The following is a 14,064-nucleotide window of genomic DNA, read 5'->3' as shown; positions in this document are numbered from 1 at the left end:
CTGAGCCATCTCCCCGGCCCCTAAGCCATCATGATTTTTAAAGTACAAGTGTGATCCTATACTATTTACTATGCTCTTGTGTACAAAGAAAACACACAAATACATAGTAATGCATATGTTAGGGTAGTGTTTGTGTGTTTCAGCTCATTACTGTGGGCCCAAGGAATCTTTATGGAAAAAAATCATGCATCTACAGTAAGCTGCATCTTTTTACTGTTTTGCATAAGTTGTTTTGAGCCTCTGCTCTGGTGGCTATAAGGACCTGTGAGGGTATCACAGTCAAAGAAGAATGGAACACATTCTGGAAGAAGGACCCATGTGCAGGTCTGGAAGAATGATCAGTGATTCATTTGTTTTCTATAGCTCACTGTGGGTCATAAATTGGCCACAGATGAGAGTGGACAGCTTGATGGCTTATGTGATGTGTCAGCTTTAGTTGGACGCCAGCATCCAGCTGTTTGGTCAAACATTGACCTAGATGTTGTGATCAGTTTCCATGGCTGTCATTAGAGTACAATCCGCTGACTCAGGAGATCACCTCTGAAAGTGTGAATGAGCTTCTTCCAATCTGCTTTGTCAGCCAATGCTGATGTTCGGGAAGAAGTTCTGCCTTGACATAACCACACTGAATCCTGCCTATTTCCAGGTGCCAGCTGTTTCCATGTTCTTTAAACTTGCCATCCTCCCAGGTGTGTATGCTTAAAATAATCCTGTCAAGGTGCTCATGTGTGTCTGTGTGTTTGTGTATATACATGTTTATAGATAAATTTAAGTATATAAAGTTACATAGATTTAAATCTCTTTCTGTCTGCCTCATTCTCTGTCTCCATCTCCTAGTGGCTCTGTTTCTCAGGGGATCCCTGACTGAGTAACAAAGAGAGCTGGCAACAAGACCCTGGACAGCACAAGAAGACCTTGGGATTTTGACTTCCCTCACTGGACTTCTTTGAGTGTGACTAGAGAGTGACATGAATTAGAATTTTCTCAGGGTGCTTATTAAGTAATTGCACAGAGTAAGACGTTACTCCACATCTACTGAATTTGAATTCTTGGAAGAGCCTACAGATTTGTACTTTAAACTTTAACTCTCAAGACATGATTGTCAGAAATTTCAGATTGGAAGTAGCAATTGGAGGCAGTGTGCATAATGTATTGATCAAAGGTAAAGATAAACTGGGTTGGTGCTTTCAGAAGATTTAAAAAAAATCTCTCCTCTATTGATGTTTTATAGCTCTTGTAGAGAAATAATTTCTTACATTTTTCTCAAACCTTCATCACCATTTGACCTATCTTTACTCTTATCTGATACTACTTTTATTCCACCAAGAAAACAGAAATATTTAGAGAAGAACATTCATCATTCCACTATCACATGCAGGAACTTGTCACACATCTACCACAATGTGTCTTTCCCTCACATTTGTGCAAGGAAAGTGCCCATGCCTCTGCTTCATGCCACACCCTTCCCTCTTAGCCCTCGCTGTTTTTTTTCTTTTTCCGCATATTTTTATTTTTATTTATTATTTATTTCCACCTCACTCTTGAGTAGCTGTGTTCTGATCATCTCAAATTTATCAGGTTTCTCCCAACCCACCAGACTCCTTCACATCCCACGTCTTTGTATACCCTGTTCCTCGTGCCTGATGTGCACACCTTAAGTCTGCCCGCTGAGTTGCCACTAAACCTCACCACTCTGCTTTGTCATCTCCTCTTCACTGATGCCTCTTTCAGCAACTCTATTAGGACCCTACATTTAGGATTTTAAAAATTTATATGTGTCAGGTTTTTACGTCTAGCCACTAGAATATTGTGGTCTGTAGCCCAGCATCATAGACAACATTAGTTACACACACAAACGAAGGAAGACAAGGGCAAGGAAGGACAGCTGCATTTGGGAGAGAAACTAGAATAGAGGAATCCAGATGATGTAAAGGTCTTGGAGCTAGTCAGGAGAATTTTACCTTTGTCCTGTGAAAATGATGAACATGAGGGCTTGACATGTTTAGGAAATGAATTTGACTGTGTGTGTATGATCACATTTGAAAGAAAGGAGAAATGAGAGGAGAAGACCAGTGAGGAAAGATACTGTTAAAATCCATCAGACTGGAGTAACAATACTATAAATGTAAAGAATAAAGAACTTGAGGAACTTTACAAGGCCAGAATATTTGCCAGAACTTGATAATCATATTCCTAAAGATTAGGACTATGGTGAAGATGACATTGATTTTACCAGAAGAATAAGAGAAAGTAAAATGAGCTATTTTGGTGGAAAAAATGTAAAATTTTATATCCTGAAGTTTAAAGGCCCATAAATTTCCAGTGCATTGCTGAGTCTGTGAGACTGGTAGTTACCTGAACCAGAGTTGCGGCTATAAACTTAGGTGTCATCTCAAACAGGGGAGAGTGAAGCCTGTGAAAGTGGATCAGTGTATTAGAGTGTTTCTTGTATAAAATTAATGTTTTTCTTCCAAGACTAACAATGTCATTTGTAATCTAATGGGGACTAAAAACCCTAACATGCTTTCTCAGTTTTACATTCTCACTGCTTGATGTCTTCCAAGATTACAACCCTTTATATTACAAATTTTTGCTTATTTATTTTTTTAAAATGTATTTAGTATCGAATCTATAGGGTCTCACTACGTAGATCGGACTCGTAGTGATACTCCTGTTTTCAGCCTCCCAAGCGCTGGGATTACAGGCACTTGCCACCATGCCCTGTCTCAGTCACTGTCTCAGTGTGCCTTGGGTGCAGCGCTGGCATGGCTTGTGGTGGCAGGGATAGAATTCCAGTCCCTGAGCTCTGCCTAAGCAGGCGCTTTAGTCTGCTTATTTTATTTTATTTTGCTTATTTAATATGAAATTCACAATGCTATTGACCTCTTAGTGTGTGTCAGCACTTAGCTTGCTGCATAAGCATCCCGCTTCACAGAGACAACCACACTCACTGCATGCACAGTACACCACACCCATTGTTCAAATCTCTGCTTCCTCTAGGCTTCTACTATTTGCTTATTTTTCTAATTACATCTTTCTTAGTGGAGGATATAGTTATAGCTTTTGTTTGGCTAGTTTTATTTGTAAAGTTTTAATTCAAAAGAAGTCTTTCAGGATATATTCTTATAAAAACATAAAATCTACATCTAAAAATACAATAAAAATTCATTTATAAAATTTTAAAAATGAAAAATATAAAAATGGCAATTTAGGATTCGCCTAAAAACTATGGTTTGAAAGCAGAAGGATAAAATGACTTCTTAATTTTCCATTTTATTTCACTAAATTTACTATAAGATTTTAAGATTCTATTCCTTTCCCTTTTTCTACCTTGATTATTTCTGATCACACAGCTCAGATGTTTTACTGGCCTGAAACATAATAACCTAAAGCCCTACATAACCTAAAGCCCTACAAATCCTGACAGAGAGGAAAGAACTGCTTGAAATGACTGATAATTGGGCCAGGGAGATAGCTGAGCAGCATAAACACCTTCCCAGAAAGTTCAAGGTCCTGAGTTTGATCCCCTGAGCCAACCAAACAAACAAACACAAACAACCCAAATACTTTTGAAGCAGAAAACTTACTCTGCTATTATTGCATTTCTGGTAATTTGCATATAAGTTTTTCTGAAAATCATTACTGGGAGGACATACCCAGGATATATCATATCCTGTTATAAAAACTCTTAGACCTGAACTTCTCAGTTACTTCTGCAAGGATCAAAAGCAGAGCTTTCTTCTGAGACTTTTTCCACTTGGTAATATGGTTCTAAGAAAAAGTTCAAAATTTATAAAATTTGTGAAATCTCTACTTTCAATTCTGGTGCTTCCATTTTCTTTTGAAGTAGTCATCACCTAAGCACCCATATGCAGTCACAAAGTTCAGCAGGGTCTCAAACAAACCAGCAGAATCAGCCATATTCCCAAATGCCTAGGAGGTCAGCTGTGTAACTGGATTAATGCCTCATTCTGAGAAGATAGTCACAGAACAAGCAGCCAAATCTGTCCAGAGGAACTAGTAGTTCATGTAGACAATGGCTTAATCTTTTAAAATCTTTCAAGTTTACGGCATCATACAAGTGTAAAATGGTGAAAGGAAAGAGGGACGCATCCTTCAAACAAATCACATTGTATATATTAATGTGCTGAGCGTCTCATGGGCAAAGCAGAACAAATCAATCATGCTTTCATTTTCCACTTTAATATTATTTTATTACTTTATTGACAAATGAATGATGTGAACAATAAGAAAACATCAGGGTGATAAATGAAATAACAACTTGAATAAAATAAACATACAACAATAATTGAAGAAAATAATATTAATGGATTCTATCACAGTGAGTATTCCTCTTCTAATCATAATATAGATGAATACTGATTATATATATATATATATATATATATATATATATATATGTTGTTTGCTTGTATAAATGAAGGCTCAGCTATTCACCCCCTACATATATTGAATGATATACATTTTAGATAAATATTATGTCAGCTATACATTTATCTGACTAGTAAATATGTTAAGATTAGAGTCAGTTAATTTTGATAGTTTTACATGTTTTGAGAATTTGTTGAAAGCTGAAAGCATCTTCCTAAAATTTTGTCATCATTATCTATCTAGATATCCTTAACAGAGATAGCCCATGTTCATACATAATCATAGTATTCTGGTTCATGAACATTTAATTGGTAAACATATATGGATTTTATTTGACTCTACAGAGATGTTCTACACAGCAGTGGTACTGTGAGACTCATAAGAGCTCTGCAGAAAACGTGAGATGTTGAAAGAAACAAGAAAGTTATAGTATCATTACCAACAATTTACATTTGATTTCTAAGAAGAAACTGTTCTTTCTTCTACCTTCTCACCAGATGATGATAGACCCAGCTTCACACTATTTTTAATTCACAGGATACTAGGCTCCATGTGACTTTTCTACAGCAGTCCCCAGATAATTATTTAAAATGTTAGATTCTGCACACAAGTATATGTTTGTGACAAGGTTGGCTCCGGGCAGAAAATTAAAAATGCTGTAGGAAAACTGCACATTTCCTGCCTGAACTCAATTGCTTTGCTGCCACCCTTCAATAGGAGTCATGTTGGCAAAACAATGTTAACTCCATTCATGTCAGAATTTTAAGCAAGCAAACTTCCACTTACCTATACATGGTGTGCTGATGGGATGTCTGGTGCTATTGATAAAAATACAGGAAACTTCTTCACTCTACTTGTCCTTGCCAGTAAATGTGCTAACCATAAGGATAATTGAGATTTTAAGGGCTGGGTGCAGTAACAGAAAGCAATTAAGAGGAAACTTGTTTAACAAGTTGATGACAGCTGTAGATACGTGGTTTAAAAGAAGAAATGAAAATTCTCTCAGTTGGATGCTTAGAAAAAAAAAAAAAAACAATGGATATTACTTAGATTGGTCATCTGAGAGACCCACCCAAAAAAACCACCACAGATAGGTGAGTCAGGGTCTGACTCAGGTGCGCTGAGGGTTTCCATGGTTTGAGTTCCTCCTCAGTGAAACCAGTTCTCCCCATTAAGGCGGTCTCTGCAAAACAACTTCAGTTCTCTTGTTTTGGATAAATAATTCTATGTCATTACTCATTCAAAACAGGTTCAATTAAGAAATATATTCACTGGAGTTCTCTGCACATCTTTTTAGAAATGGATTTACAGAAGAAAAAGAAGTTTCTGAAGTAAGAAACAATTCTGTTTTGTTAATTCTTTACAGGAAAATGAACTGGTTAACCATCAGACAGCTGTTTTACTAAATAAATATGTTTTACTAAATTAGTATGTTTTACTAATTGAACAGTAAGTGTATTAAAAGTTCCTGGCTACATGGACTTAATGGACTCAATGGAAAAAGCAGACAAACATTAACAAAAGAGCGAACACATGATTTAATGCAAGCTAATTATATATGCTATGAGGAAAATGAAGTAGGATGATTGTGGAGAGTGCAGTGAGTTGGGGGTGGCTCTCTGTATAATGGGCTTCTTGAAGAAGGAAGCTTGTCTGCTTTAAGCAGAGGCCTGAATGATGACATTAACTGGTGTTAGTCATCCTAAAGCACAGATCTGTGGCATTTTTATATTTTACAGAAACTTTCAAATTTTTAGCTGCTCTTTGGAAAAAGTATGAACCTCTTTTGCTGCTACTCCATGCCTCTTGGAACATCGTCTCTCTTTATTCACCTTGATCCATAGTAGTATGAAGTAATAGAAAGGACCTGGCCTCTATTTCAATGCCTGGCTCAATTTGTCAGAGGTGAAAATGTGGGAGAAAAGGACCACAAATGGAAGGCTCTTGTGTCAAATGCATTCATGTAAATCAAGTATTTTCACAAATACCAGAACATTGTGCTGTCTTAACAATGATTTTGCTTAAACCCTGATGACTTGAGAGATTTGTTGTGGTCATCTGTCTTGACTAGCAAGTGCTCCCTACCCTCATAAATTTATTCATTTTCCTTACACTCCCTTGATCATTGTTTCTGCCCTCTGGTGTTTATTCATCCTTCACAAATGCAGTCAGTTGCCAATTCTTTCATGAAGACTTCCTTGTAAAGCTTTACATTTTTTATTTGTTTTTTTAAATCTCTGACCTGTAATCATTTACTGTCATCAGTACTCATTTGGAGTTTAGTCATCTGCTGTGATTTCCATTTCTATTTAAATTTGTCCTGTGGATGAGATGTCCCATCACCTCAGTGTAAGCTGTTTGAATTTGAAGGCAAAAATAATATTGCAATTTGTATATACACTCTCACGGTGTTTATAATCCAGATGATACAAAGTAAATAAGATGACTGATCTTAATAGTGATAATTATAAAAATATAAAGTAAAACCATCATACAATTTTACTAAAATGTTTTAGAAGTTAAAAATATTTGCTGTTTCAAGATGTGGTGGAAATACAGAAAAATGAACACTGATATGTGGATGACTGGAGTTACAACTGAGAAAGCAACTTTAGAGAACAGTTTGACAGTGATTATTTCAAAAACTATTTCCACCTTATCCCCAACCACTTTCATGACCAAATAGTTATCCTAGCACATGTGCTCAAACAAAACATATGACATTTATTACAAAATTTGCAATAGCAAAAAATGGAAGGAAATTATTCAAACAAGAATTTTTAAATAAACTGGTATATCAATGTATGGAGTATTATGCAGGTGTTGAAAAGAATGAAGTTCTAGTAGATACAGTGAGTGAGCAGAGTCATGCATCCTCATTCTGGGTCCTCTTTTTATGGTACAGTAAATAGCTGAAAGCTGCATCTTTACAGCTCCTGAGGGTCCTGGGTACAGATTACATTTTTCTAGTTAAATGAACTGAGAAGGGAGAAGAGAGTCACAGGGCTTTCAAGGCAAAAATGGGGTTGCTTTTAGTAAAAAGTCATTAAGATGGAATGCTTCTGCAGTGGTCCCCACTGTTTACTCTCTGGATTCCTGAGGCTAAGACACAATTTAGAATAAGCTGAGACAAGATAGTTTATTGGTGATACCTCTAACTCTTCCTACAATTTTTTAGATGTTGTTAAGGTTTGTGCACAGTTGTCCCCCCAAAGCCTCATGCAGTCATGAGGAAGCTTCTGGAGTTTGTAATTGATTGTTGTGGGTATGGGTGCTGCAACTGCCCTGGGGCAGGTAATTTCCAATTCAGTATAAGGAGGGGAGAGAGGCCAGCTAGCTGTCTGAGCTGCTGTCACTCCCTTTGCTCTCTGCTCTTTGCCGTCACCATGAAAGGTTGTTCTCTGTCATGTGCCACTTTGCCTTGAAGCCAGTTGAGTATGGACTGAAACCTCCAAGTAACTGAGCTAAATAAACTTTTCCTTCCCTAATTTTTGGTGTTGGGTATTTGTCCTAGAAATGAGAAAAGAGTACCTGAGTCAGATTTATTAGGATTTCTGCTTGACTTCATGAAAGCCTGAGTAACAGTTACAAATCTATCCATATATAGAAAGATTTCAAGGATAATTACTGAGTAAATATTGCAAAGTAACAATTTAACATGGCACCATTAAATGTAAAACAATGACTTACATTGCCCTTTTAAAAAGAGTGTCAATGTATGTATTTAAGGTCTTTATTTATGAAAATACTTAGAAGGAATTGCAGAAAGAGGATTACTCTGAAGAAAAAACAAATTTATCAAAACTGAAAGTGATAAATAAAGTTCAGCCTCACCTATTATGGGTTCCTTTTCTTTACAGGAATAATGTGTTAACATATTTCTTATGTAATTTAGGAAAATATAAATATATATGTTGTACTAAAAACTTGTCTTCCATTTGGATTTGAGTAGAGGAAAGAGTAGAATTCATAATAAAATACATATTCTTAGAGAGTTGGGGTCAAATTAATATAAGCTAAAAACAGTTTGTTGCCTCTGTAGGACATTCTAGAATGAAATATTGACATAATCATAACAGGCACATATCCATGAGAATATATCCAAAATACTTATAAAAGTGTGAACTCACTTTCAAAGCACAATAGAAATTCATCAAAATAAGTCAGAAGAATCACCCCAGTCAGAATATATACCATTTGCAAAGAGCTGGGATAGCATTTTTCCAAAATCTTTGACAGTGTGTTTGGAACACAGATTTTGTGCAAGGGGATGATGAAAGGAAAACAGACAGACATAATAAGCAGACTGATTTTATTCAGTTAGGTACAACAACTGCACCCCCTGAGCCAGCCACTGAGTAATTCTAGGAACACAGAGATTGGAAAGATCCCTTGAGCAGTTCATGGTCTAAAAGAAGACTCTCATACATAAAGAGGTAACTTTTACAACTGGAAAATGCAGTTGTAAATGTTTTCTGTCCTGGGCAACCAGGAACATCTGCTTAGGAATGTCAGGAACTGTCTTCTGGTGAAGCCTTCTAAGTTGGGTTTTAGAAATGAGTAGAAAGAGTGAATTGAGCATTTTACGGATTTGAAAATAAGAATAGAGAGTTTAGGTTTACTTTTTTTTATTGTTTGTTTGTTTGTTTTCATTTTTTTTCCTCTCTAAAAGGTTTGAGATGAGAGACAGGCAACTACAAAGCAGGAGGAAGTCCTCACAGAGCAGTCTTCTCTGATCGCTGGTTCCCTTGCTCTCTGAACATTGCCTGTAGGCTACATCAGGGATATGTAGCTAAGCCAACAACTGAGGTAGAGTGCTGCACTTTTCTTTAAAAATAGTCTGGTTTATTTAGAGCATCTCTCTGACTATTATTTTTCCTGCTCCAATTGTTGCTTGTCTTGATTCTTTTTGATCCTTCTCTTTCACCAAATGGCTGAGAAAAATAGTATGAAAACAGTTTCTCATTACTATGACTAGTGATTTCTGTCTCACTGAATCTTGGTTTTGGTAGATAAGTCTGAATTAAAGAAGATAAACCTAGATTTAAAAAAATAGTAAATGTTGTCTACTAGAGGTCTGTTTTGATTATCCGGCTATGAATGTCTACTCTGAAAAGTGTTAAATGAAGAGACTTTTAAAGTGGCAGCACAGGTAGTTTGAATCGCGGTGAGGTGGAGGAGTGGGCCTTGCATGTGGAACCGGCCTGTTCACTGCCTGCCTGCTTGCACCTCAGCAAAATTGGAAAAGGCTGGCAGGAAGGCAGGAAGGACTCCGGAAAGGCCAAGACAAAGGCAGTTTCCTCTCACAGGGGGCAGGCCTGCAATTCCCCATGGGCCACATCCATCCACATCTGAAGTCCAGGACAACCAGCCATGGTCGGAACTGGCAGGAAATGCATCCAAAGACCTGAAAGTAAAGCGCATTACCCCTCGACACTTGCACCTTGCCCTTCGTGGGGATGAAGAATTGGACTCACTCATCAAAGCTACAGTTGTGGGAGGTGGTATCATCCCACATATCCGCAAGTGTCTGATTGCAAAGAAAGGACAACGGAAGACTGTGTAAAGGATGTCTGGATTTTTTATTATCTCAGGACTCTAACACTCTTTAACAGCTGTCCATTATTGGTGATTTCAGTGGACTGTATCTCTATAAAACAACAACAACAACAACAACAACAACAACAACAACAACACAATTTTGCCTTTTTGTAATTCTATTTGAGCACGATGGAAGTTTAATTATCTTTCCAAACAACCAAATTTCTGCATTCAAGTCTTAACCATATATAAGTGTCACTGTGCCTTCAAAGAAGTTATTGATTCTGTAGTAGTGGGTTTTGAGTTCACAGTTATTAAAACTGTTTGGATTTTTCATGCTTGGAATGCCTGTCATTCTGGTTTTCTGAATACGGGCTATTTGTCATGACATGCCAGTTGCAGCTGTGCTGTCTCTCGGGTAGATGGTTGTTCAAAAAGAAGCAGGGTGGTGAATGAAGGCAAGAGATAGGAAAAGGAATATTATGGGACTGTCCTGCTTCAAGGTTGTATATGGTTAAATTTTTGGACTTATGTGTAAACATAAGAAGTATATAATTTTTTATGCTTACTTTTAAAATATATTCTAATTTTAAATGTTTTTTCATCATATTCTATAGGGACTTAAAGTTCAACATATCAATACTTGACAAAAAATACCTGTTCCTTATTATGCCTAAGATGTTTGATATTCAGACAGATAGTGAGGTTAAGCTTAACAGCCTGAGTTGTATGATAATAACAATAAGCTTGTCTTCTTGATGGCTAAAAACCTAAGTTTTCAGATCAAAATTAGAGAAAAAGGAGGGCCACAAGGAAAGCCAACATTTTGGCCCTAGCCTTCCAAGGTCAATTAAGACTCAGGACATATGAGAACTTGTACTGTAACATCATGTAACTCGGCAGTGTCCCAGATTTTCTGATCAAGGAGATTATGGAGCCAAAGAGGAAAGTGATCGATGATGTAGAATGTGCCTAAGGAGAGTCACATGGACAGAAAATTTTCTCTCAGGCTTTCACAGAGAGCTCATTGACCAAGCAATGGCCGTGACTTATCCACATGGCTGACACTGACAAAGGTTCTACAATCAGGATGTTAGGATAAATCCTGAGGGGATTTCACTGACCTTCTCAGACCCAAAAGCTACAACTCTTGTTGCATAGGTCCTGCTTTACCTTAGTCTTAACCATTCAGCAGAAAAGTATAAAAAGGAAGTATAAGAAGTAAAGCCATGCTGTTATGTTGAGCTGTAGGGGACTCAGGTCAACAATTTTTTAAATTGCCAGTCAAGTGGAAGACCCATTGCTTTTATGGGCTACTGGACTCTTTTAGAATATTTTGCTGAGTTTACACACCTATAATATTCAAATAACGGAACTTAACAAAAAAAGGGGGTACAGATGAATGTCCATTTTGTATCTGTGTATTGAAAGTGGTTAGAATAGATATATAGTTACAATCTCTTCATGAATAGAAGAATTTGTTCTAATGGTGTTTGTAAATAGGATATCAAGTCCGCATCTTGTACAGCAATTAACCACTAGGAAGAATGTATGCAATGTGTTAATTATTGAAACTGTCCTACCAATTTGGTTTGAAACTGTCTCATTGCTATTTGCTGCTCAATAAAATTATGGAAAAAAATAAAACAGGATTTTAACTGTGATGCAAAAGTTATAGTAACAAACATTTGGTTTTGTACAGATATTATTTCTACTCTGGTGGATAAGTTCAATAAAGGTCATACCCCAAGCCGGACTCCTTTAAAAATAAATAAATAAATAAATAAATAAATAGTGGTAGCATAAGAAAATATGATGGAATCATTTTATGTTCATAATGAAGCATAATAATAAACATTACATTATTACATACATGTTTGATGACAATAAACAGTATAAATTGAAAATGTGAAGTGTCCCTAACATTCATTATGAAATGTCTCAAAACTTGATCTTCTGCAATTTCCTCTTATATTAAAATAATGAGAAATGGATTTAACAACACATCTGGCACAATGGCCAAAAGCTACATTACAATGTCACAAAACAGAAATTATTCTTTATTTGCATTATCTAGTGAAGATTCTTTTAAAACCATAAGTGAGAAATATTTATATTCATTTATGTAGTAAAAGTGTTCAACAACCAATTCATGAAGCAAGCATATAGGTGCTAATTTTGAGTATTTGCTAATCTCCATGTTGTAAATGTAAATACTTCATAAATTTTTAATTGTACATCACTAAGTATGGGTTTGCTGAGAAATGACACGTAGTGTCATGTTAGGTCACTACAGATTCAATGGATGTGAATAACCTCAACAATATAAATAACAAGATGCAGTAAAATAATTAAGATATGATGAGATTTGAGTGTTTTGTATATTTAATTTTCAACTATGAGTGTATTTTGTAACTAGCTCATATAATTTCTGAAGTTTTAACATCTGATTCTTATTCATTAGTCCAGGGTAGCTGCAATACACCACTGCTGCTCTTTTAAATATGAAAATTTGCCAAGTTTCACAAGGCCATTTGTAAAGGTTCACAGGTACCTAAAGAAAAAGCTCATATTGAGATTTTAACTAAAAGTAAAAGATGTTGTTCAACAAGAGAAAATGCAGAGAACACTGGGTAACCAAATGCTCCAAAGTGCAAGCTTTTCACAGTGCTTATTCTCACATGCACACACATACACAGATGTGTATGCACACACACACACACACACACACACACACACACACACACACTTCTAGATTGAAGTACAAGATTTAGTGTGATGAATCCTAACTTTAGGAGAGCTCAAGGCACAAGTTTTCCCCAAGATCCTGGATTGGCAAATAAACCAACCAAAGGATTATCAGGACAGTTTTAAGCTTTAAACCTCAATAAATCATACTTAATTTATTTTGACTATGAGTCAAAGCTAAGTATCCAGTAAAGAAAATGTGGTATATTTACACAATGGAGTACTCTTCAGCCACATAGAAGAATCCAGTCCTATCATCTGCAGCATAAAGGATGGAAATGGAGAATGATATGTATAGTGAAATAGGTCAGACACAGAGAAACAAGTACAACATTCTGTCTTTTATGAACAAGCTCATATAGTCCTAATTACTTTTGAAAAAGGTGTATGTGTATAATGAGGTGGGGGGTATTGGTGGAAAAAGGATGTTGATTTTGATCAATGCATGCCATATATATATATATATATATATATGCAAAAATCATGCTCAACCCCAATGCCAGGCACAAACTTTCATAAAGTCAAGCTTATTCACAGAAATAGAATGAAAGAAATATATATAAGGAAAGAAAGTGTCAGGGTTAAGGAAAAAGAGAGGTATTAAATGGCTTATTTAGGAAAAAGAAGAAGCCATGGATAGGGCAGTGCAGAAAGATATTTAGGGAATAGTAAGGACCTTACTAAGGCTGGGACCATGCTGTTAAGGTAAGACTGCTCAGCACAGTTTATGTTTTCACCTGTCACTCTTCAGTGATTAGGCACCACCCACCGAAAAGTTGAAAAGTTGGATATAAACACTGTTATGGTTTTTCCAGGCTGGCCGGTGAATGGAGGAATGAACTAGGGTGACTATGACTCCTAAATTCACTACCTAGAGACAGGGAAACTTTATATAGCCTACAGTACCTCTAAAATGAAACCTCTTTTTCAACTTTGAATTACATTTTAAAAGGATCCCTTCTTTCGTTTCACAAAGATACACTCATGGCCCAAAAAAGAATAAATATGTTCATTTTTACTGGACAGTGGCATTTTTACTGGACTTGAATATCAAATTTTCTCACCTTTTCTTCTGCCTAGAAAACTCCAGGACTACCAATGGAGTTGGAGTGTCAACCCAAGGTCATTGCTCTGGTTATAAAGTCTGGTTTGCACTAGCTCTGAGTGCTCTCTTCCTATACTCTGATCATCTCTCACCACCAGGTGTCAGTCACACTCGCTTTTGCCCACCTCATGCATTCACCTCTCTCAAGGCTATCTCAAGGCCTTCCTTGTGTTTTCTTTGAATATCTTATTTCTTAGATAGTTTGTGTGTTTTGCCTTTTGTCCTTTGGTTCTATCTCAGTTGGTACCTACTCAGAGAGGTTATTTAAACTGTCCGAA

The 14,064-nt window shown here is 36.4% G+C and overlaps 1 protein-coding gene and 1 pseudogene across 1 annotated transcript in view; one reads left to right on the top strand and one right to left on the bottom strand.

The window, feature by feature from the left end:
- Window positions 1-5,350, bottom strand: part of Tmprss11b (transmembrane serine protease 11B) — a 20,177-nt gene extending 14,827 nt beyond the window's left edge. The window contains exon 1 of the mRNA XM_004644078.2: window positions 5,179-5,350. Within this exon, the coding sequence (XP_004644135.1) occupies window positions 5,179-5,186 (8 nt within the window). The 5' untranslated portion in view covers window positions 5,187-5,350. The remainder of the gene's footprint in view (window positions 1-5,178) is intronic.
- Window positions 5,351-7,196: 1,846 nt separating this feature from the next.
- LOC111813479 lies at window positions 7,197-9,958 on the top strand (annotated as a pseudogene).
- Window positions 9,959-14,064: the final 4,106 nt, after the last annotated feature.

Source organism: Octodon degus, unplaced genomic scaffold (assembly GCF_000260255.1).
Source record: "Octodon degus isolate 3935 unplaced genomic scaffold, OctDeg1.0 scaffold00191, whole genome shotgun sequence".
In the NCBI taxonomy this organism is placed as follows: domain Eukaryota; kingdom Metazoa; phylum Chordata; class Mammalia; order Rodentia; family Octodontidae; genus Octodon; species Octodon degus.
This window is presented reverse-complemented; position numbering and strand designations above follow the sequence as displayed.